The following is a 24,063-nucleotide window of genomic DNA, read 5'->3' as shown; positions in this document are numbered from 1 at the left end:
GAATCCAGATTATGAAAGCTTAAGAATTCTCATTTGTGTTACAGGGACACTTTGTAGTTACTGTTTCCATTACGATAATATTATGATATTGTTTCTTCAAAATAACAGCGGAAAAAAACTATAGGATAAAATTCAGGATAGTTCTGCAGTATTTGAATTAACCACAACATTCTTGCAACTGGCATTAGAAGGTAGTGTCTTTTGTTGGCATAAGATGAAGGCAAAACAGTATCTGAAAAGCTGTGCTGAGGTCACTTGCAATTTTCTCTACAGTACAGAAATATTATTTAGCCAGCTGCACAGGATTTGAATGGAGAGTAATTATTGCTACATCTTCATTTTGCTATGGAATAAATTATTTCTTAGTAAGACAAACGCATTTTGTGTAATCACTAGTCCCTTTTTCATGCTTTTATAAGGGTTCAAAATATTAAAAAAATATATGAAATAGGATTTCAGGATAATCGCAATATTTATCCAAACAGAAATGAGGAATGTGTCAGTTGCCTTTGAAAGCACATTACAATTAGAAATAAATCTGGAACAGTGCTGGCACTCAAACTAACAATGAGGCAGACAGCTACAGTCGCCAGCAATATATTAGGACAGTGAAGGGCGATCTGCAGCAGACCAGGGGAGCCCCCAGTGCAGGGGCCACATCAGTGAAATTGATCAGCACAGCACAGAAAGCACCTGCCCCACGGAAGCAGCCCAAGCAAGCAGACCCAACGCAGGGTGAAACACACTCATGACACGGCGAAGAAGTACTTTTTGGTTGGCACTATTTCACTCTGAACAGGAACACACATTTGCAGCATTCCTTACAAGATCCAGCAGCAGCTCTTCAGCCCAGCCCCATTAATTGCGTACCCTGATGCAATCGTCATACAGGGACACAATACATCAACTCGTAGTCTCAGAGAAATCCATTTTCTTTTAAGATGCTAACTGATTCATCTTAAAGATCTAGCCAATTTAAATATGATTTCTGGGTACAAACCAAAAGGTTGTGAAGTGTGAATATTCAGTATTTTAATTAATGTATATATTTGAAAAGCTGTTTATCATCCCAGCTATAATTTTTTCCTTGAGCTTGTGTGTTATTAAGTGTGGAATAGGTCTGCCTTGTTAATTTCAGATGTACTTAGGGAGACATTTGTGTAATGATTTCTAGTCAACCTTTGAATTCTACTTGGCAGTGAGTGATTGTGTACATTTACTACTTCGTATTTCCTTCAAAGTAATCTGACAGATTTTCAAGAATACACACTTGATTTTCCTTGTGTCAGTTTGGACGTAGAAAGGCAATTTATGCTTTACCACTTCTGAAACCTTTTCTTGGTAAAAAAGAATGATGGTTGGTCTTTTCCTTTCTTTTTATCGCATATTTAGAGGGATGGAGAAGAGAGGGAAAGAGGTTTTTTTGCACACACATGAGCACAAATGTGAGCTTGGGTGTCCCTGGGAGAACTAACATTATTTCACTGGCATAATGGTTATTACTGGGTTTTCTTTTTGCCTTTACTGTGTTCCAAGACAACGTGAGGATTTATCACTTTTATCCTTACTGTGTCGGTTGTACAAAAAAGGAGTATTTTTTTTACTCTTTACATACTAGCATTGTGAGTACGGGTACCCTCAGATTGCTTAAAGATGTTGACTTAAACAATGCAATACCGCTTTTTAAAAGGTGTAGCCAAGGCAGGTAACAATGAAACACTGATACCCACACTAGATTCATTATTTACATAATTTTCTTTCTCCTCTGATTTTATAATTATTTTAATTATATCACAGTTCTTACACTCCACTGATCTACCAGTTGTGTTGGGAGGTATTTGCTAAATAAAACCCATCACTGGTATAATGCAGGCATCATCAGATGACAGCTCCTATATTCATTACAGTGAATAGATTTGGGCAGGAGAGGGAATGCTTAATAACAACCCTGATTTAATGATAAAAACAATCAGAACTTTAATGCTACAGTAAAGCTGTAGAAGCTTTCTAAAAAGCTCACAATGGATGCTTCTCCCTCCTTATAAATATTGCTTTAGCATAAGGTCCTCCTTGGAGGGCACAAGATAAGATGCTTAGTCTGGGAAGACCAGATTAACTAATGCTTTTAGGCCATTGCTGAATGTAATCGAGGATACAGTCTGCACATAGCTCTGTAGAGACAAATCGCTCAGTTGAAGAGTATCATTCCTGCCTGCCTGAACATGGAATTTCATGCTTGAACACTGGATTAGGAGGTTCAGTGATGGGGTACCATAGGCAAGCTCATTCAGCCATAGCCTGCATCAGCTCTGACTTCCTGATGTGCCAAGGGCTGGACTATTCTGGGTTCTGTGGCTGTGTATTTTTAAGCAGCTGCTTCTGCAGTAACACGAAGTTTCGGTTTCCCACAAACGAAAGGAAAAGGGAGAGAATGGGAAATAAAGGACAGCTAAATAAATAACAAATGATAAAAGTTTATACTATTATAAGAAAAAGGTGAGGATGGATTGAGGAGTCACTATAAAATCATTGTGAGGGCTTCTTTATCTGATCCTCTCTACAGTTACTGGCAATCTCTCTCTCTCTCATCCTTTCTTAGAAGTAGGTTTCAAAAGTGATTTCAGTGTTGATCTTAAGGCATCTTAACAAAGGTTGACTTTCTGAAGGCAGACACTTGCTTTCTGAAAATCAGAATAATTTCAAATGTCTGAATTTAAGTACCTATGAGTAAAACTGTTTGTGTCTTGTATTCTTAACTGTTTCCAGCAGTTATGGTGTTATAAAATCTATTATTTTATCTCTTGTGAAACTCCATGTGGGACTTCAGGCCTAATGTTCATTTTGTATGATGACGAAACAAGACTGAAAAGAAAGGATTTCTTCATTTCCAAACTTGGAAATCATGAAAATCTTTACTTTCAACAGATTTGTGTGGTCATTGATGGAGCTGGACTAATTATGGGCCTAACTACTTCTTTCTTTACAAGACCTTGTTCTCAATTTCTTCTCAGGTATTAACAAATTCTGCTGAAATTGTCCATGACAGGTGTCAGTCTCACCCTGTTTTCTGGGGGACAATTACAGATGTGCCCTTTACACACCAAAGGCAACATTCTTATGGAAAAATGTGTTCATGTGGTTGAAGACTGTGTCACTTCACTGTGATATATAAGCTCACAAAGGAGGTGAATTAACGTTATATGGCAATCTTCATTTTGGAATGTCTGAAATTTTGAGTGATTAAACTTAGAAATTTAATATTCACTTAATCTAGTGATTTTTGATGGGAAGCAGATGAAAATCTTTAAATTTTGAAGGAGGTGAAGAAAAAGAGCTAAAAAAAAAACACACTAGTATGCACATGCGTGCATCTGAAAGCATAATTAACAACAGAGAATTCTGCTTTGTATTCACACCATTCAACCATGACATAAAAATACTCAATTTGCCTTTGTGATTTAAGGTACCCAAATGCATTAATTGCTTTAAATTGATACTTAATTATTTCATTTTTTCCTGTGCCTGAATAAGAGTTCACATTATTTTTGGATTACTTTAATGAGCCTTCCCATATTATAACATAGAATTATAGATATACCATCTCTTAAGGTTAAATTTAACTGTGATGATTATGACTTTATCAACACCTTCTTGTTCTTTAATTTGATATCATCCCTTTCATTTTAAATTCCTTATATGCTCTGATGCGGTTCTTGTTTAGAAATTCTCTTTTAAAAATCTTTTAAAATGCACAGAAGCAACTTGAAAGCCCTGGACAATTATTGCAAGATATAAGCAGTAGTTTGAAAATATGTATTTCAACTTCAAATTGTTGACTTAAGATAAGCTTAGGGCACAATTTACTACTATAGTTTTCTTTATACTAATCTAGAAAACCACAAATCTGATGGAACATGCAGTTAATTTCTCTCCTCCTCTACCATCCACAGATGCAAACATATTGCCATCTTATAGACAGAGTAAGATAATTCCTCCTACTGTCTGTGTTTTTCACCATTCCTTCTGTATTGCCCTACATTTTTGAATCTTTCATTTTTTCTTGAGAATAAATTTTTAAGATGAGTATCTTTTAGCTTCAAAAAAGCTATACATATCAAAAGATTGAAGGTTTCTTCTTGAACAAGGCATCCTTAAATTCTTTCTAGAAAAACTCACCAAAATCTCTCCCTTAAAAGTCATCATCTTCAGCTGTCCTTAATGGGACTGCTGGTACTCCAAAGGTGGGCACTGACTTCTTTTGGTCCCCAGTCAAAGTCAGTTTTCTTTCAGAAAAAAAGTGGTAGTGCCCTATGTGCTTACAAGGTCTACCTATCCAATACAGTGAGCACACCAAGTTAAAATCAGGTTGAAGTCTGTAACTGCTATCATGACTTCCATACATACAGTGCTTTCTTCTGAAACAACATCTACATATGTATTTACTACTGCCTCTTAAGTACATACTTTTTGTTTTCTCCTCTTTTTTTTTTTTTTTCTCTGTACAGGACAGTAACCACAATAAAACTTAAGAACGAGGCAATACTGACCTCTATCAATGGCACATTTCAGAGCACTTGTGTTTTAGATGGTTAGCAGAACTTATATCGGAGATTAGAACCAAAGGTAAAACACAGCAGAAAATTAGACTAAAAAGTACCAGTTTCTACAGAGTTTAAATCAAGAATAGCAGCAACCCTGCTTTGGACTGTGGTCATAACCACCGTGGCAGGACTTGAACGCAGAGACTGTTAGAGCTTGTATTTGGCATAACTAGTTCCTGTTTAATCTAAGAAAACAAGCGTAATTGCAGCAGCCCCAAACAGCAGCAGCAGCAGCAGCAGCAGCCAGCAGTGACATTCCACCCCGTACGGAACAGTAGCCTTACAGAGCACTCACTTTCCCAGGAAGTCCCACACAAACCCCCCTACGTGTTGTGGTGCAGGGACCGACACCTGGTAGGGAGGGTGCAATTTGCGGGAGGCGTGCTTTCTGAGAAAAGGCATAGTCAAAAAACCCCCACACGTACAAAACAAAACAACTCGTGGAACCAGGACGTGACAATATAAATGGAAAGAAAAAGTGAGGAAGGAAACAAGACACAAAATGAAAAGTTACAGAGAGACAGGAGGTTATGGAATGGCAATACAAAAAGCAAACAGTTCATTAGAAAAAAAGTGAATAACCAGACAGCTACAAAACCTCTACACCACCACAACTGGGACAAAACCAAAACTTTTCAGGCAGTTCACCCACAAAAGAAATGGAAATTTATGGCCCACCTCCCCATACAAAAAAAGCAAAATCCTGCCCACAGAGACTATAAATTAGTGAGTTTGTGCTCCAAATCTGATGTTGATTCCAAAGTGTTTTTCAAAAGTTTGCATAGCATGCACCACATTTAATACATTATTTTTGGAAATCTTCCCTCCCATTCACAAGTGAAAAACAAAGTCCCCCACCCAGTAATTGCAACAGTTACTAAAGAGTGGAAGCATTTCCCTATTTTTTTTATTATTATTTTTTTTAATCTGAACTAAAGGCAGTTTTGCAATCATTGAAAAGGTTTATAATGACAGCCTTCTGCTTTCCACTTCATCTTCCTCTCCTCCTACCTCTTCTCCTTCTGCTTCACTGTACATACCTCTCTAACAGGTGTTTCATTTCTTCTCTTCTACGGACAAAACCATGTTATTATTTCTCTTCTCCTCCTAGTCCAGTTGTCACATATAACTAGCATAAGGAAAAACTCCAGGGAGAGACTGTCTCTTTTGAAAAATCCCATTTTCATTACTACAGTTACTCTCTGAATGCGACTTATTTCTTCTCATGTTGCCCTACATGGTAAAAAAACAGTTCCTAACAGACACAGCTATATTCACTCCTGTTTGCTGACAAATGCTTCTGCAAGCATCAAAGTTCTTATTTACACAGAAGAGTTTGAACAGCTGTAGAGGCATTAGAAGTCATGATTTCTAGCTTACTCTGCATGGACTGGTTTAGGAAGGACTCTTACAAGGCAACATTATCAATTCTTGCCTAGAAACCAAGACTGTAGCTCTAGAACTTCCTCATAACATGCCTAGATATATCCGTTTAGCATGAAAGAATAATTTACAAACAAACATGGTAAACACCTATATTGTATCTATATATATTTAAAAAAAACACTATATATTTAATAGGCATGTTAAAATCTCTGCTTTATGTAAAAACTCACAAGTAGAAAGCAAGCGTTCAGAAAACAGAGATGGGGGGGGAATTGAAAAGAACTAAGGCAAAATAGAAAGCTCAGCAATTATTCAGATGAGAATGTACTCACTTTGTAGTCATGTAGTATCTGAAATGATACTTTGTAGTATAAATGATATTTATAAATAAAGTGATTATATTGCAGTTCCACCTGAAAAATCATTGTTATTTTGCTAATTCACTACACTAACAATATGTACCTTGGGTCTCCAGATCTTGAGGACCCTTTCCATTCCCACTTACAGTGGTTAAAGAACATGAATATTCTCGGATTTTTTTTCCTTGATTTACATGGCTGCAGTAAATCACACGATGACAAAAGCAGTCTCCTCTTTGACATAACTGAAACACACGTTAAAATTACTAGAAGCAAAAGAAAAGAAATATTCTATCTCAGAAAACAAGCTAAGAAGTGAAGAGGGCACTCACTATATATTTTTTAATAATAGCAGAGATCAGTTGGTAAGAAGGAATGGATAGCACCGAATAGTCACAGTATTCCTCAAAGTTGTTATGGAATGATATCCAGTCATTTTGGGATTTTATGCTTTCATTGACATAGCATAACTTTGTTTTGTGACTGGTAAGCAGCAACAAACAACCACTGTAGCACAGAAAACTTAGTAACTGCTTTGCTGATCTCTGGAATTTCATCTTTTCAAAGAAAAAGGGCCTTTATAACTCTTTAATGATTGGGTGCCAGTGCTTTTATCTATAAAAGAGAAAAAGGTCTGGCTTTGTTTCTCTTCTTTGCTATCTTTTTATCTTTTATCTTTTAAGCTATTTTGATTATAGGCCACTTATATGTATTCATTCAGTTTTTGACGCTGAAAGTCCCAATCTGGACTGGAATTTCAGAATGCTAACATAATTAAAAAAAAAAAAAAAACAGTCAGACATATTAAAACCATGCATAAGAAAATTCTCTTCCTGCCATTCCATTCTCCTCTAGGAATCAGATTGTAAGGAATGATTAATATTTCCAACTCGCTTTTCCTGGTCAGTAATGCCTTCTGCATACATAAAGAATTAAATCACTAAGAACAGATTTCTTCCCCCTACCTTAGTTCTTTTTGATGTTTGTTGTTCCTGACCCCCTCATCAACTCGTAATACTTACATCGGGAATTCAATGCCTGAGATAGACACCTGTAAGGGACTGAAAAATCCTGCAGGAAAACATGACTTGGAACTACTATTTAGCTTTCTTTAGCTATACTTAATGCACCTTCTCTACCAATCTATTGCCCAAATGCTCTTCTGAATACATGATATATGGAATGGGCTGCAAGTTAAATCATTCAGAAAAAAGGGAACATGGCTAGGAAGTTCATTATGTTCATTTTTGAGTGTTTGAACTTATACCACAGGTGTAAGAAGTAACAAAACAAGATGATCGTACAACCACAAAGAGAGAAGAAACCTAGCTGACAAGCTAAACTCCTCTATAACTTTCAAGAAAATAAGAATACATCCTACAGTGAAAGATACAGCTGAGTAAAGCCATTCAGTCCAGTAGTTTCACTGCAGTATGAGCAAATTATTAGAAGTTAGTGGACTCAGAGGATCTTCTCCCCACAGGATTTATCACTGAGATTTTCTTACACAAGATGAAGGAAGAAAAATGAAGGCACACAGCAGATGCTGCGGAAGTTAAAATCTCACCTTCCTGTTAATGCTTCCTCTGAATACTGTGAAAACAATCTCAGATCCCTAGGGTGGCCTTTCTATTAGCAGAGCTTCTTAGAACAGAATTTTTCAAATCATTCAGAGGAGCCCATTATTTGACTATCATCAACTCAATGAAAATCACTATCGCCCTCATGAAGTACCTGAAATATCTTCTCTTTAATTTCTCTCACTTCTCGGACACTATTCTGGCACAAGGGAAATGCAAAGGGGAATAATCAAATTTCCATTTTTCTCTTCTAAGTAAGTGATTCTTTATCATGAATGGTTGAGTAAAAAAACAAAACAAAACAAAAACAAACAAACAAAAAAAACCAAACAGGTATTTCTGCTTAGAAAATCTCTCTCGAACCATTAGAAGGTAAGAAAATAACAGAGAAGATAATCTGTTTCAGGTCATTCCCAAGATCTACTGGATTGTGATGCAAATGTCATGGAATCATAATACACTACCATTTTTGTTTGGGACACTCAAGAGTAGAAAAAATATCTCAATATCCTGTCTCCAACACAAAGATGGAAAATGTTTATTACATTTGGTTTGGACAAAACCAAATCTATTCATTCGGCTTTACATTAGCCAAACTTTACCTGCGTCTCTACCATAACAAAGAGTTTCAATGCCATCTGTCAGAAGAAGGTAACCATCATGAGTTCGTAAAAGTCATTTTTCCTGTTTGATTTTTTTTGTGTGTGTGGGAGAACCATACCCGAGGAATTTATTAAACAAAATGAATAAATTGTTCTTCAAATACACTACAGTGTTGGCAACTTTTCCTACCATCTCCACGCCCTGACAGTTCTATCTACCCCTCTAGTTCTATCTGCATCAGCTCTGCTTTTGAGGAACTAGTTAAAAAGAGCACCCAGTAAGAAACTTTTTCACTACTAAAATTAAGTACTGAAGCAGAAAAATACTAATGAGACTGTCCCAAAATAGACACTCCAAGGTTTCTAAGACAAGAAAAACAGAACACGTTATCTCTAACTTTAGGCAGCTCTTTTGTGACTGTAGTAACTTTATACCGTTCTCACCTCTCCAGTTCTGCAATCTTCTTATCCTTATCATTCTTCTCATTTTCCATCTCTTTCAAGATTTCCAGAAGACGATCCACTTCAGCCTGAGCCTTGCCAGATTCTTCCCGATACCGTGTTACCTCCCGTTCCAGCTGCTGCATACGATCACTCAGCTCTGGACTGGCCCTTGCCTCAAGAGTTGCCTCATGAGCCTGTGAGAAAAAGAGTCAGGAAAAACAATTTACTCACACACATATTTTACAGATATTACAATGACTGCAAAACAATATCTACTTCAAAATGAGAAGATTAATTATTAAAGAGAAATGAGCATAGTGTGCATATACCACTTTAAGTATGGGAAATATTTTCCAGGAAGAGAAAAGTTCAGAAATGTTTAAAAAAATATAGAGAGAGTTCAAAAATTTTAAGAGATTTTTAACTGAAACAGAGCTGACAAAAAAAAAAAAAGTAAACACATGAAAAACATTAAATCTCTTTGAAAGGAAGGAAAAAGAAAATTCCTAAAATACACTTCTATAACAGTGATATAAACATAGAATTAGATATCTGAGATATTTTTTAAACTGGATAATCTAGAAAAACAAATCACAGGTTAATAGCTTCCAATTACTAAATCTGTATGTGAAATTTCAGATAGATTTGCACAGACAGTGCTCTTGAACTGATGTCCTTGTTAGTTATCTCAGAAATATAGATTAATATGAATATGGCTACATAATGAAATTATCTTTGACTAGTTGTTTAGGAAGCATGTTTTAAAATCAGGCTATGAGCACAAGAAGCATCAGAGGACTGAGGATAAAATGGCTCCAGCTAAGACTCTTTTAATTATTTAATTATTTTAAGTGGCCTGATTTGTTGTAAAAATGACTAATTTATTAGGAAAATGAATTCAATGGTTCCCACACATAGCAAAGGAAAAGAAAAGGCAGTATTTATGCTTGAGTTTAAACCAGCAAACTGAGGACTATCTTTTCAGGGTCCTAAGGGTAGTTGTCAGCTTGCATCAGGAGAGCTGGGCAAACCATACCTTTGTAAGACATTCCCTCCCTCCCCCTATGCCTGTGGATCTTGAACTGCTATTTGATATTAATCAAAGCTCCTTCAGAACTGCTCAAATTTGCTTCAGTGAATAGCAGGTTTGGCGGAGCTATTCCGCCAACCAAGACTGCCTGTGAACTTAAGGCCTTGCTTTTCCCTGGAACAAACCTACAACAGAACATAAAACTATTGACCTTTCCCCCTGTTGTGTAGCTTGGAAATTTATTTTACAAGCTGCAAATGTTCTGCTCCAAAGCACAGTAAGACTAGATCCAACAGGATAGGACTCTGTTACTTTTAAAGGCAACTGGACAGAACTGCAGCAACATAAACGTCTGGGTTTAAGCTGCTGCTTCCATAGAACCAACCAACAGCAAAGACACACTTGGAGAAAGCAGTTTAGTTATTCAGCAAAATGAGACTGAAGGAAAATACCTATTCACTGGCCTCAGCATTTTAACCTTGGAATCTCCTGTTTTTAATTAAAACTGTTAAAGCCCACACCCTGTTCTAGTGAAATTCTGCTGAATCTCAGAGCAGAGTGGTCCAGGACAGAAGCATGCCTCAATGCCGCTCTTTACTGGGACTGTGAGAAGGATCTGGGTTGCCTGAATACTGGAACACAGAATCACAGAATCACCTAGGTTGGAAGAGACCTCCAAGATCACCAAGTCCAACCTCTGACCTAACACTAACAAGTCCTCCACTAAACCATATCACTAAGCTCTACATATAAATGTCTTTTAAAGACCTCCAGCGATGACGACTGAACCACTTCCCTGGGCAGCCCATTCCAATGCCAAACAACCCTTTTGGTAAAGAAGTTCTTCCTAATATCCAACCTAAACCTCCTCTGACGCAACTTTAGTGTAGACCAACCTCCACCTCGCTACAGCCTCCTTTATGATACCTATAGAGAGCCATAAGGTCGCTCCTGAGCCGCCTCTTCTCCAGACTAAGCAACCCCAGCTCCCTCAGCTGCTCCTCATAGGACTTGTTCTCCAGACCCCTCACCAGCTTCGTTGCCCTTCTTTGGAAAGGGCACACTCCAGCATCTCCATGTCTTTACTGTACTGAGGGGCCCAAAACTGAACACAGTACTCAAGGTGCGGCCTCACCAGAGCTGAGGAGTGCCAGAGCACTTCATGTTGCAGAGCCTTGGCCATGCAGCAGCCTGCCTGAGGGCCTATGCTAAACAGTTTGGGCTTTGTTTTATTTGAAGCAGGAGTTCCAGATAACTGGATAACCTGCACAGTATTTTATCCTAGAACAAAATGCCTGACAACTACTAGGTCTCTGGGGCTGGGCTCTCTGCAGGACTGCCCAACAACCACCGATCCTGGAAGAACAGAGCCCTTTCTGGAGGCCGTGTTTAGGCTCCCCATTTCTGAGAGACTTCCATGTCAAACCTCTGTCACTGAGCTGCAAGTCTGAAAATTCTGCTTCTGAGCTGCTGAGCCAGCTCCAGGTCCAAGAGCGTCCCTGGTGAGCCTGAGAACTTTGTGAAACCTTTTGGAGTTAGGGCTGCCTACGTTTCCACATTCCTTACCGCCAAATAAGCAGTATGAATTAGAGCGCACTTTCCAAGGGTTTATGAGGCAAGTGGAAGTCTAAATAACGTGTTGCCAACACAATGTTGAGGCTGGGAAGACTTTGCAGCAATGAGACAGACAAGTGCATCAGTTCCACTGAACAGCCACAGGCATCAGGGAATGTACTTCGTTTTTGAAAGAGTATCGTTGAGTGTTCCTGAAATGCTTTATCAGAAGAAAATGCAAGAAATCTGAAATGTTTGATCTCATTTCCTTTTCAATTATACCTACATTTCAGACAAAAACTCCATCATTCTCTCCTACTTGCTGGTTTGCAGGAACTGGGAATACTGTTTTTGAGGGGTGTCTATGAATCTATTGAAGGCATCTATTTTTTCCTAAGAGACACTGTGTATAGAGTTAAGTCTAGTTTTTCACCAGAGGCACAGCCTGAATTCTTCTATACTGGATTTGGGTATGTTCCCAACATCTCAAATTGTTTGTTTTAACAAATACTCCTCCAGGTTCTTTAAAGTCATCCAAAATACATACTCAGTCAAGAACGGTGTTGTTTTTGTGTGTGTGTGTGTGTGTTTTTAATAAAAAAGCAAAGCTAGGCTGTTAGCATGGATTACAGAGTTCTCTAGTTCCAAAGAAGTTATAAGACCTAATGCAATTCTACAGTCAAGACAGTTCTGATTTATATTACTCCATGCTAATAAAAGCATCTCCACAACAACCCAAGAGACACTACCGAGAAGAGGAAATCAATTTTATTTTATAGAAAATTAGCCAACAACTCAGTGTGTCTGGTTCTTATAGAACGAAAGAGCTATTTACACGACATAAATTATTAGTTAAGACACGTAACACATGTTATTTGTATATAATGCACATAAGTATGGATACTTTCACCTAACACAAAGAGAATGTTATGTGATATGGTGTAAACTGGAGACCACTTCCTGAGCTGTGAATTACTGACTGAGTGACTTTGGTCCATTTTGTGGCTTATGTACAAAATACGTGTTACACGACCATATCTACAATCCTACTGGATTCATTTATTGTATAGGAGAGAAAACCAATGCATTTGGAGGTTTCCCACAAACTCGCATCAAGATCTGAAACAGATGAAATTGGCTGCCTTCCCAGTGTAACATTGTGTGAAATAATTCAGCAGTATATTAAAAAAAAAAAGTTGAACAGAACTAATGAATTCCTATATTCATAGTGGGAAAAAAAAAATCTAAAATCATACACAAAAAACTTCCCGTGCCCACCAAAGGTACAAAAATTCCAAATACCATTTTCAAAACAGAATAGATATGTAAAGTGCCAAATGAACTAAGACAGTTTCTGCTGTATTAAGAGACCATAAAAAGTACATATTGATAGGTCTGCTTCCAGCTCTGACTGAGGCTTGCTTGTAAATCTGCAGCCTCTTAATATAGTTACAAGCAAGTACGAAAATGTATAAATATATGATTAAAAAATAAATTGAAAAAACAACTTGCTTAGGGTGAAGGAAACACTGTACTTTTCTCTGACAAACGAGGTACATGAGTGAAGGTGTGTCTACACAGGCTATTGAGTTCACCTGATTACAAGCTACTTTAAGCCACTGTTACTATTACTGTTGGCCCTGTCATTAGCTCTTCTCATCTGATTCAGCATGGAGTCCAACAGGTGATTTCAACCTACTTTCAAGAGTGTTTTAAGCTTGTATGTTTCATTCTACATTAATCTGTATGAGAAACACACACACAAATTTTAGCCAAAATGCAGCATCTTCTTAAACTATGCTAAACTATGATTAACAAAGCTCATCTGAGCAGTTTTCATCCCTTTCAGTGTAAATTTAATTCCAAATTCAAAGTGGTTCGGGACTGAGAATAGTTGATCTTAACACTCTGGATTTGCTCTCAAAGTTCTTAAGAGTGAGTATAAACTAAGAGGTGGTTTAACAGCTTTCTGCTTTTCTTCTCCTAGCCATTTCCCATCTGGAATGTGGTAAGTGATGGGGTGAGCACTTCGGGTACCTACAGAATAAAAGAAAGAGTGATTGTTCCTCAAATAAATGTACTATAGCTTCTATTGCTTCCACAGAAAATCATTGTATAAAGCCAATTTCTGCATCTAGAGCAAAGACGAACAATTTTTCACAGAAATAACCACTATTTGCAGATGGAGAGGAGAAGAAGGTGAAACACATTGAAAAGAATTTTGTAAGCTTGTATTTCTCATGCCAAAAAACTCTTTACTAAGAGGAAAGGTGATCTTACACAGCTTAATGTATGTCAGAGGCAAGGAAGAAAACAATAGCACAGATCTAATTCTAAAGTCCTAAAATATAAGTAAAAATTCCAAACATTATGACTAAGATTCCAAATCAATATTCCTAAAAGGTTAGCTAAATCAAACAGCAAATAATTCACAGCACTTTCTACTTTTACCTATGAATAGAGACAGTAAATTCAGTTTAACATTTCACATACAAATGTTGCCAAGAACTTTTGGCCACAAAGTAGAAGTTCCCAAGAATATGAAATCCCTTTTTAATTCACCCTCATACCTCCAAGTGTGCATCACATCTCCTGAAAACAGTAAATGCATACAAAAATATGAAAAAAATATCATTACTATTTATTGAAAAAGACAAGCACATATAATGATTTTTTTCCTATTGTGATGGCAGCAATTTAAATGATGAAAAATTTGCACTGACTTCCACCATGCCTTTATTAGTTTCAACAAAATTATATATTTGAAAGCAATCCTTTAGCTTCAATGCTCTAAACAACATACTGTGATGGTTTTTCAAAAGGGTTGTGCTGGAAGTAAAAGGCTTAGTGAACTCTCTGATATACTTAGTACCAGAAAAAAACTTTAGTCTGTCACAAGAAGTTGGTTTTTTATCTTATTTTTAACAAAGTCTTTTAAATCCCCTCCAGGAACTTTATGATCTTTATTAATGTGAATGTAAAATTTTGACACTTGAAAAGCAAGCATTTGGTTGGAATAATTTTATAAAGAAGACTGAAGGTCTAAATGAGAGGAAGATGTCTCAAGAGAACCCATTACTCTAAAAAAGAAAACAACTATGGGAACTTGCATTTTTCTGAAGAGATTAGAAAGACACGAATTCCCATAGTTGATACCAAACATTATCAATTTGCTCTCTCTGGAAATTCCACCAACACAAAAAGTATACAAGGAAAGAAAGGAAATGTCCAAACTATGGTTGTCTTTGCAAGCATACTTTGACATCCTTATGCATTCCTCTTCTGAATCAGGCTTTAGTGACATGACCAAAACCTCGTATTTGAAGAAACAGTGCTTCATTCTCTCTCTTCACGCACAGAAGAGATTTACTCAAATAATCAGCAGATACTCAGTATTTGTGAGGATTTGGAGGGCTGGGAGGGTTGATATTCAGTGTGTGGCTCTATGCCTTATTTACTCTGAAGTATACAAGCCACACTCCAAAAGAATGTATTTTCCCAGTTTTCTATCATGCGAATCCTGATATTCACCTAATGCTTTCCTACTATTAGAAATATATATATACATATACATATATATATTTTTTTTTCTAAATGGCAATCTTCTTCCTTATATACCTCTGGCTCATTCTCATGATATTTTTCACACAATACTGAAGATTGCAAGAGGCTGGTAGACAACATTTTAGTTATGAAATACTAAAGCAAGCACCTCATAATCAAAAATTAGGAAGGCCACACAGTGTTGCAATGGCCATTTCTTAGTTTTTGGATGTCTAATTTTTAAAAATTAATGTTATATTCACAAGGCTTTTGTAAGGGGAGATAGAGTTGGTAAGTTTAATTTTTTAGGTACGATAAAATCACACATGGGGAAAAACACCTCCCTAATATTATTTAAGATGATGTTGATAATATCATCATCCATCAACAAGGCTTGTACTTTAAAAAACACCCCATAGCTTCTGCCAGTTCTCTAAAGGGAATGCATCACTTGTACCTGAGTTTCTTTATTGGTTATATCATAGGCGGGAATATAACACATAGTTTGTTCAAACATTTTGTATTTTCTGACTTTAGAGTAATGGAAATATTCAGAAATCTTGCATTTTATTAAAGATTTCACAAAGAATATGCTCTCCTGGGCACAGATTCTCCTGCCTATTTGCACTAAGTACAATCCTTTCGTGCTATAATTCATTTCTCCAACCTTTTGTCGATGTTATTTGGCCAGGTTCAAATTCCTCTTCTCCTACCCAGGCAGATTCCACTGATCTGCCAGGTGTCCCCATCTTTCTCCTTTCCACTTTCTTCAGGTTTGGGGACACAACCCCTTCCTCACACCATGTGCTCCCTGAGTCCCAGGTTCAATACAATTTTCCTGGTAATGTTATCTACTCATTCCCTCAGCAAAATCCAATCTGTTTTTCTCTTCCCAGGGGCTAAATTCCAGTACTGGCTTCCAATCCTAGCAGATTATTTGTCCTGACCTGTTCTGCACAATGAGATGCTGCTTCTTGCTTCTGCTGTATTTGTATCAAGCAGTTGCTTGGAACCAGCAAGTTACTTATTGAAGAGTCTACTTAGCATTTACTGCTGCTCGCTCAAATGACCAGACATAGAAGGCATTATGGCAATGAAGAGAGAAAACAATAAGTTCTTCCTCTCACTCCACGCCAGGGCATAATCAATGCAGATATAACCTCTGGGAAGTTCAATTGCTAAATCTTTATCTCTACTGAGCACGTGCAAATAGGCAACGCAATTAACTGTTAGCCAGTTTAGGTAGATTTAAACAGGGGCCTAATACATGCCTGGTATAAGGACCATATCCTTCCATAAGAAAAAAATACTGGTCTAAAAAAAAAGAAAGATTAAAAACCAATCTATTATATATTTTGTTCTTGAAAACACTCAACTGTTATGGCTGAGAGATTCTTTCAAGAAGACACAATATCAGACAAAGTCTCACATTGAATCAAACAACATCAATTTCAAATGACAGCTTTTACAAAATCATAATTAATTATAGAATCAATTTAATAGGATGCATTAAACACATTTAGTAATAGATTGTACCTATAGCCTAAGCTATAACAGAAGAGGATGGCAAATTCCTTGAAAGTGAATAAATGTATTAATTTAACAGAAAATTCCTGAGTGCCTGTTTTTCATACCTGAATGCACAATACCTTTGGGAAAAAAAAAAACTCTCTGTCATGAAATGCTAAATAATGTAAAAGCCATATACACTAATCGTATATCATTTAAGGACGTTACTCTAATCTGTATGCATCAAATACCTTAGAATACTTATTAATGACTCTTTTTTATGTGTAATAAAAATTTCAAAATGCAGCATAGTAGTTTTTATGCTCTAGTTGACACTTTGTTGTTATTTCTGATACTTCTAGCAACTACTTTACCCTGTTGCACACTCAACTCTTTTTCTAAATCTAGTCACATAAAGGCATACTAATGTCCCTTTTACTAAAACAATTTTTAATACAGAATGCCAGAAAAACTGGGGAAAAAAAAAAAAAAAAAGCACTGAAAAAGCACTGGGAATTTTCTAACCTTCCAATAATTATTGTCAGGATAGACAGCTACATTTTCCCTGAACACTGTCAAAAGTAACAGCCTTCAGCCTTCAGAAAGTTTCGTAACATGATGTTTTATGCATGCATTCACAAAAGAAACCTCTGATGAAAAACACCTTGGATTACATAATCTGCAGCACCAAGATATTATTATACAAACACTCCTTGAAAGGAGTGCTCTTTGACATCAACCAGAAAGTTGGTAATACAATCCAAAAATAAACTGACATAATACCAGTGAGCTTATTAATGATTTATTTTTTTTATGGAATCTTTTACTTGCTCTGTCTTAATTATTATTTCTAATGTGCTTCTGTACATGGTGTTTCAGAATACTTTCACACAATAAGCTTGATTTGCATGGAAATTCCTCTTCTTTCTTGGTCTGAAAATGCACAGGCAATGGAGATGAAAGAAAAGCTACAGGACATCACTGGCAGCAAAGGGAAACAAAAACATTGGCACAACATTAAGTTGTCCAAGCAAAATGAATTTACTAACACAGCCAAAAAGTAAAAGCATCTTAGAAGACTTTCCTGAGCCTGACTAGTCAGATGTACCATTGCATTTGTTTGTATCCCACTACATTACCCATACCCACAGCACTAAGTAATTCACCGATATATACTGTGGTAGCCCAAATATGAAAGCACAGGTGAATACACGTCCAACACACAAAAACTTAAATGGAATTGACAGTGGCCTTACAGCCATTACTAAACAGCTTTTGTAACAAGGAGAATATGGAAAGGTACCCTTGTGCAAATTCTAAATTCAATCATGATTTCTTACTGTAAGAGCTTTCTTCAGTCCTCAAATCTTTAATGTAGTCCAGTGTTTGATGACAAATGACAAACAGCATCAGAGCCTATATAAGACTAACCAAACCAAATCTTGGGAAAAATACAATTTGGGTCAATACCTCATTTAGTCTGTTTTTCCTGTCTTTTGAAAGATATTACCCTCTTTAACTTGAAGGAAGAACACCACAGCAGGAAAAAATCCTACAAGCGAGCCTGTTGAATCTTGAGGTATTTTCCTGGCAGGGAATCACTGTTAACATTTCTCTTATGAAAAGTCCCCAGAACAGCACCAAGAGGAAGTTTGTTAACATATGGTTTGGGACTCTTTCTTTTCTCTACTCTTGATCCCTTTCAAATGAGCAAAATATCTAGAGGGAGAGAAACTATGCACTGGCAACAAAGACCTGCTCATCTTTGCTGGAACAAATTCTAATATTAGTAGGTCTCTCCCAGATTAGAAAAACAAAATGAAACAAAGCATATTGTCTGTGAAAGATGAGAAAGAAAAGGCTAGGAAAAGACGACATCCTGAAGACAACACAACTAGAAGAAAACTTTGTCACTAAAAAATATTACCAACACACTTCAAAAAAAAAAAAAACATCTTAGAAAGAAACGCTTGGAAAGAACCCCCTTATGTTCTGTTTCCCTCTAATAACTCCATCTCAGCATAAAAGGAGACTATTTAATGTATGACATCAAACCATGTAAAGTCAACAGGGATTTATAGCTAGCTTTCAGCATGCAGAATGTCCTATAGTATCTCCTGGTGGTAGGTTGAACGCAGAGGCAATGGCAGTAGAATAGTAAGAACATTTAGCACAGAGATTTGCATAAACATGATGTTATTACACCACAGCAACCCCTCCAAACAATATGAAAAACACTCAAGTTCTATTTGCTACAAAATAGTCATTAGTAAGAAAAAGAAGAGTAACGGTAAGAACTAGACAGCTAGAATCAGAAATTGGAGACTGCCTACATGGGAAGAAAAATAATATCAGTGACTTTTCAGCATCCCTGTGCTGCACTTGGTTAGTAATATTTCACTTTAGTATAATGTTAAATATCTTTTACAGACAAGCTTGTACTTCTCATGATTTCTTAAAGGCTCACTTTTTAGAGATTAGCGAGAATTTTTTCCCAATGACTGCCCAAATCTTATTTACCTCATGGTTTAACAGTGCTCCAGTTCAATCTCTTTTGAACTTCTGAGACTAATAAAGTTAACTGAAAGTACTCAAATTGTTCACTAGAAATAAGAGACAATGGAACCAACAATGCTATTAGACATATCTCTATTCATACTGTAAGGGAAAGAACTTAGAAGGAAAAGCCTCTTGCCATTTACTGTTAAGAGCTACACATGTGTCCTTCATTCATGTGTCTTATGCAAAAAAAAAAAAAAAAAAGGCACTATGTTATTGCAATAAAACTTAACATAATAAAATTCTTCTGATCATTTTTAATTCAGTTTTAAACTGAATCTCTTGTGTAGACACTAGTAGAAAGGTGACAGTCATCTGCAATGGTTAACAACGCAGATGTGTAAAACTGGGTTTTTATAAAAGTTTTAAATTGGAGCTGGATTATCTATCATATAATTGTTTCAAGGATGACAAGAAACTAATCCACCTTGAAAACGTCAAACTGCCTGAATAGCTAATGCACTTAAAGAGAGAAACCCTTTAAAAATATTTTCTACTTTTCTGCAAATGACAAAAACCATTGGCAAATTAAAAACAGCTGGGAAAAGATTATTAAAGAAATACCTAAACTTACTCATAACTATAAAACATATTCAAGTGGTTGTTAACTATATTTTCTGCTGTAACAAAGAGAAAGAGTAACTTGATTCTAGAAAGCAAGGAGGATCAGTGGTAGAAGTGGGCTCTTTCATCCAACATGAGGAAAGCAGGAGATAGTTAATTACATGAAAGCACAATGGGGTCCTGTAGCTGTAATTCCTTTCTAAGGAGCCAGACTAGAGTGACATTATCACCAAAAAATCTTTCCTTTGAATTTTCACTTGAATCAGAAAGATGCAGCTGTTGAATCAGAAGGATGACAGAATATTTTTAAAACTGAACAAGATATTGATACTTTTGTCTCAGCAGGACTTCAGAGAGCATTTTAGGCACTCTGGAAATAATTGCCTGAATGTCCCAGTGATCAGTAATGCCTGAAGCAGAGGAGATATCCCGAGTATTACAGAAGGGCTTTATACTGTATTTAGGTAGTAGTATGTTATGTATTTTCTTGCTTGTACAACTGAAACTATCCTGACTAACTGAGATTGCATATCTTTTCTTTGGACATGAGGATAAGAATATACTTACGTTGACAATATAACGAATGTATACCATTTTTCTCAGAACCAAATAAAGAATACAGTTATTTGTACCACAGCTGTGTTGCATAGTTAAGAGTGATCTTTACATTTGAACTATTTTCCTATTTTCATCCTTAGGATAAAGGAGAATAATTCATTCTCCTAATTATTTCCTGAAACAAAGAGAATAGATTATAAAAAGATAGGGTCTTATGAACTGGCTCAGTGTCCTCATGCAACATTACTGGATACCAGTTATTAAGCACAATCTTCTCTAAAATAGAATGAGCAGAGGTAGGCCTGAAAGTATTATAATGTGGAGCTGTCACTGCAGTGCAAAGTAAGTGCACATTCATCTTCTAGATAGCCGTGCTTCACCAGATTTTGCTCACCCTTCACAGGTGTTTGCTTATACTATAGAGATACTTAGTGCATATAGTGATAAAGTGATCTCTGGAGAAGCAATGAAAAGCAGTACATTTAAAAATGCTCAATATAAAACCACATTCCCTAAATAATTGAATTTCCACAACTGTTTCTTCATTATCTAACTTTGTTATGTACTCTTCCAGTTCATACTATATTTGTTGTTTAAGTAATTGTAACAACATTCTCCACTGCATTTGTGTATCTACAAACTATTACTATTATCCAGATACTATAAGAACATCTGGCTAATCTTAGGTACAATAATATATTCCTCAACTCGTTATCAGTAACACACTGACAAGGCATGAAACTGCAATTCAAATGAAAGGGTCCTTCAGGACTTTTGAAGCACTCACCCATTCTGCAGTACATTGAAAACAACCTGTAAGAATGATCAAATGTGCACAACAACTATTTATTCTCGCTAATGTACATTTCTGAACAATAGAACTGTTTCTTGATGATAATAGAATTAAAAAGAAGGGAAAACTTCTTTTTCCACTCGCCCATGGAAGTGGTGGAGTCACCATCCCTGGAGGTCTTTAAAAGACGTTTAGATGTTGAGCTTAGGGATATGGTTTAGTGGAGGACTTGTTAGTGTTAGGTCAGAGGTTGGACTCGGTGATCTTGGAGGTCTCTTCCAACCTAGAAATTCTGTGATTCTGTGATTTCTGTGAAAACATGAGTCTAGATATGTATATATGGAGTTTCACTCACAGAATTCCTATATGCATTACTGTTGCGTCACCTTGCACTCACACAAAAGTACTGCTAAACAGCTCTTAATTGTTGCCTCAACATTTAATCTCATATTAATCTGAAAAATTAGGACAGAGTTCCAGACTAGAGAGAGCACACGCACACCTCATTTTCCTGGATAGGTATAAAGAAGTAACTAGGACTCCATAATCTAAAACTTAAATTTCTTTCAAGTGTTGTATTAATATACAAATATAAATGTTTGTCTTGTTCTAATTTTATGAATAAAACCATTATCACTAATTCACTTACTGTTTTGTGTTTTTTTTTATTACCTACTCTTCTAAGTTAAAATCAAATTAATATTTCTCTTAAAAATATAGTATATGGGCTACTCACATCTAAACTAAAGAATGCTCGCAAGATTCTGTTCAAATAAATTAGCTTGCCTGTAATGGTGTACTACTCTGCTAAGCTGCATATTCCTGCTTATCTACTGCAACTGGCAATGAGATTAAAACAAAAGATTAGACACTTCACTGGTGACATTCTTTTCATTTATTTTTACACATTCCCATGTGCCAATCATGCACCTGTATTTATCACATTAACACCTACATGTGCTGATAATTTATAAATGAAACGTTAAAATGTTAGCTGTTACACCAGTTTAATGGTACAATTACTACTGGGAACTGTACTGAAGCAAACTATGTGTCTAACTTCTAGTACCTGTTAAAATATACACAGTCAATAGCACTGTTGTTGCATGAAAATGAAGTCCAAAATTAGCACCAGTCTGAAAGTTACTTTCTGATAGGCTTAACTTGCAATATGGTTTGCATGGACACAGCTCCAGAGTACTTGCTGAAAAGCAACTCACAAACCCAAAGTCTTCTGTGTAGGCATGGACAATTTGTCTAACACTTGATGTTTATTTTGCATATATAAATATGAAGTAAGATTACCTTCTTCAGTTGAGTTTCCATCTTCAAACATTCTTCCTTTTTCTGTTCCAATGCAATTTCCAGTGTCTTGAGCCTTGAGTCTTTCTTCAGTCCCGATGAAGCTAAGGATGAAGCATGTTCCTTCAGATCCAGTAACGATGTCTAAAATAAAAGATGCAAAATAGCTATCAAGTAAATACTTTCTATGTGTAACAGCTAGTTTCTTTTTTGTCTTCATTTTCTTCCTATCCCTTCACATGATGCTCAGGATCCAACTTAGAACTATGTATTTTGTTGGGATGTTCACTGGATGTTCACAGAGCTGACTTAAGACAGCTTGATTTAATTCAGGTTCTCAGGATCAAAATGAAATATTGTCTAAATTTGTTCCAAAATCATTTTTAAAGATGGAAGATTTTGCAAAGATTTTGCAAACTAGAACTAGCTCTTCCGTGATAGTCATATGTAAGATAAAAAGCTTTTAAATAAAACCATATTCAAAAGTCATATGTGTTTAGCAGATTTGGTCATGTATCTAAAACTTTCAAAGCTTTTTTTCCATAGAGCTGCTATGGATGAAACTGATTTAAGCCACCTGTGCCCAGAAGAAATCTCAACTTCTTGCATCCTGAACTATTTATTGATTATTTTGTTTTCCTGTAAATGTTGACTTCCCTGTAGCATTTGTAGATGCATTTTTTTTGTATCATTTTAATTTGATAGTTTTGAAATAATATTGTAAGTAGACTTGAATGTTATTATTCCAAGAAAGGAACAGAATACTTAGACGTATCTCTGATATAGTCAGGCTATCTTTTCTAGCCAGTTGGTTCATTAACAACAACTAACCTAGTTACCAAAACCAGGCTCTTGTGAGTCAAAAGAACTACTTAAATTTTTGGCAAAAAGGCATAAACACTATCTACTATCTGTATGCTTTCTGTGCCCACAGCTTTGATCTACCTCTGTCCTTCCCCTTCTGTATTTAGCTAGGAACAAGCTTGTTCTCAGTCTTCTATAAGCACTGCTCCAGTAAATGCTATCATTGACCACTGGACATTCACCGGTATAATTAACTGCTGCTAATAATGGGACTGCGTGCTATCCATAAAAAGATCGTTCTGAAATGTTTATGATTTGAAAAATTCTCTAACGATGTATTTTTACTATTGAAGATTATTGAAGGACCTTTACTATAAAGGAACAGTTTTCTTCATCTAAGATACAACATATACATATAGAACAAACAACTCGAATACAACAGATTCATTTCACTGGTTAACCTCTTTCTCTGTGAGATCTCCTTGCAAAATGCCAACTTTCTCTTTCAGGTCCTTAATGTCTTTTTTGTAGTTGTCAATCTCTTCCTGTTTTTCCCGTTCATCTCGGTCACGTTGCTCCTTTAGGCGCTCAATGGTCCTCTCCTGACAAAAGAAAGTACTCTGTGAGGAAAATCCCTCTTAGTCATTCAAATTCTGAGGCTTCTTATCACAACACTTTACATAATGATGAGTGTAGGATACTGCAATTTATTTTTATTTTGTATAACACATCCTCAAGAAGGAGAAAATTTGTCTTGAAAAATCTATGGATTCATTGCTAAAAAAAATCAGGCTTTTTGTACCTAAAAGTTCACATTACTGCTACAGCGTAACACAATTTATCTGCTTATGATAAATAAAATTACCCTAGACTAG

At 36.2% G+C, this 24,063-nt stretch overlaps 1 protein-coding gene across 20 annotated transcripts in view; it reads right to left on the bottom strand.

Moving 5' to 3' along the window:
• ERC1 (ELKS/RAB6-interacting/CAST family member 1) overlaps positions 1-24,063 on the bottom strand; it is a 301,807-nt gene that overhangs the window by 162,575 nt on the left and 115,169 nt on the right. For all 20 annotated transcript variants that reach the window (XR_011810085.1, XM_027463493.3, XM_072039666.1 and 17 more), the window contains 3 exons: positions 23,650-23,790; positions 22,388-22,528; positions 8,973-9,166 (listed from right to left, as the gene is read on the bottom strand). Coding sequence is in view for 19 of the 20 variants with exons in the window: in XM_027463493.3 (XP_027319294.3) it covers positions 8,973-9,166; positions 22,388-22,528; positions 23,650-23,790 (476 nt within the window). In the remaining variant the exon portion in view is untranslated. The remainder of the gene's footprint in view (positions 1-8,972; positions 9,167-22,387; positions 22,529-23,649; positions 23,791-24,063) is intronic.

Source organism: Anas platyrhynchos, chromosome 1, assembly GCF_047663525.1.
Source record: "Anas platyrhynchos isolate ZD024472 breed Pekin duck chromosome 1, IASCAAS_PekinDuck_T2T, whole genome shotgun sequence".
Lineage (NCBI taxonomy): Eukaryota > Metazoa > Chordata > Aves > Anseriformes > Anatidae > Anas > Anas platyrhynchos.
This window is presented reverse-complemented; position numbering and strand designations above follow the sequence as displayed.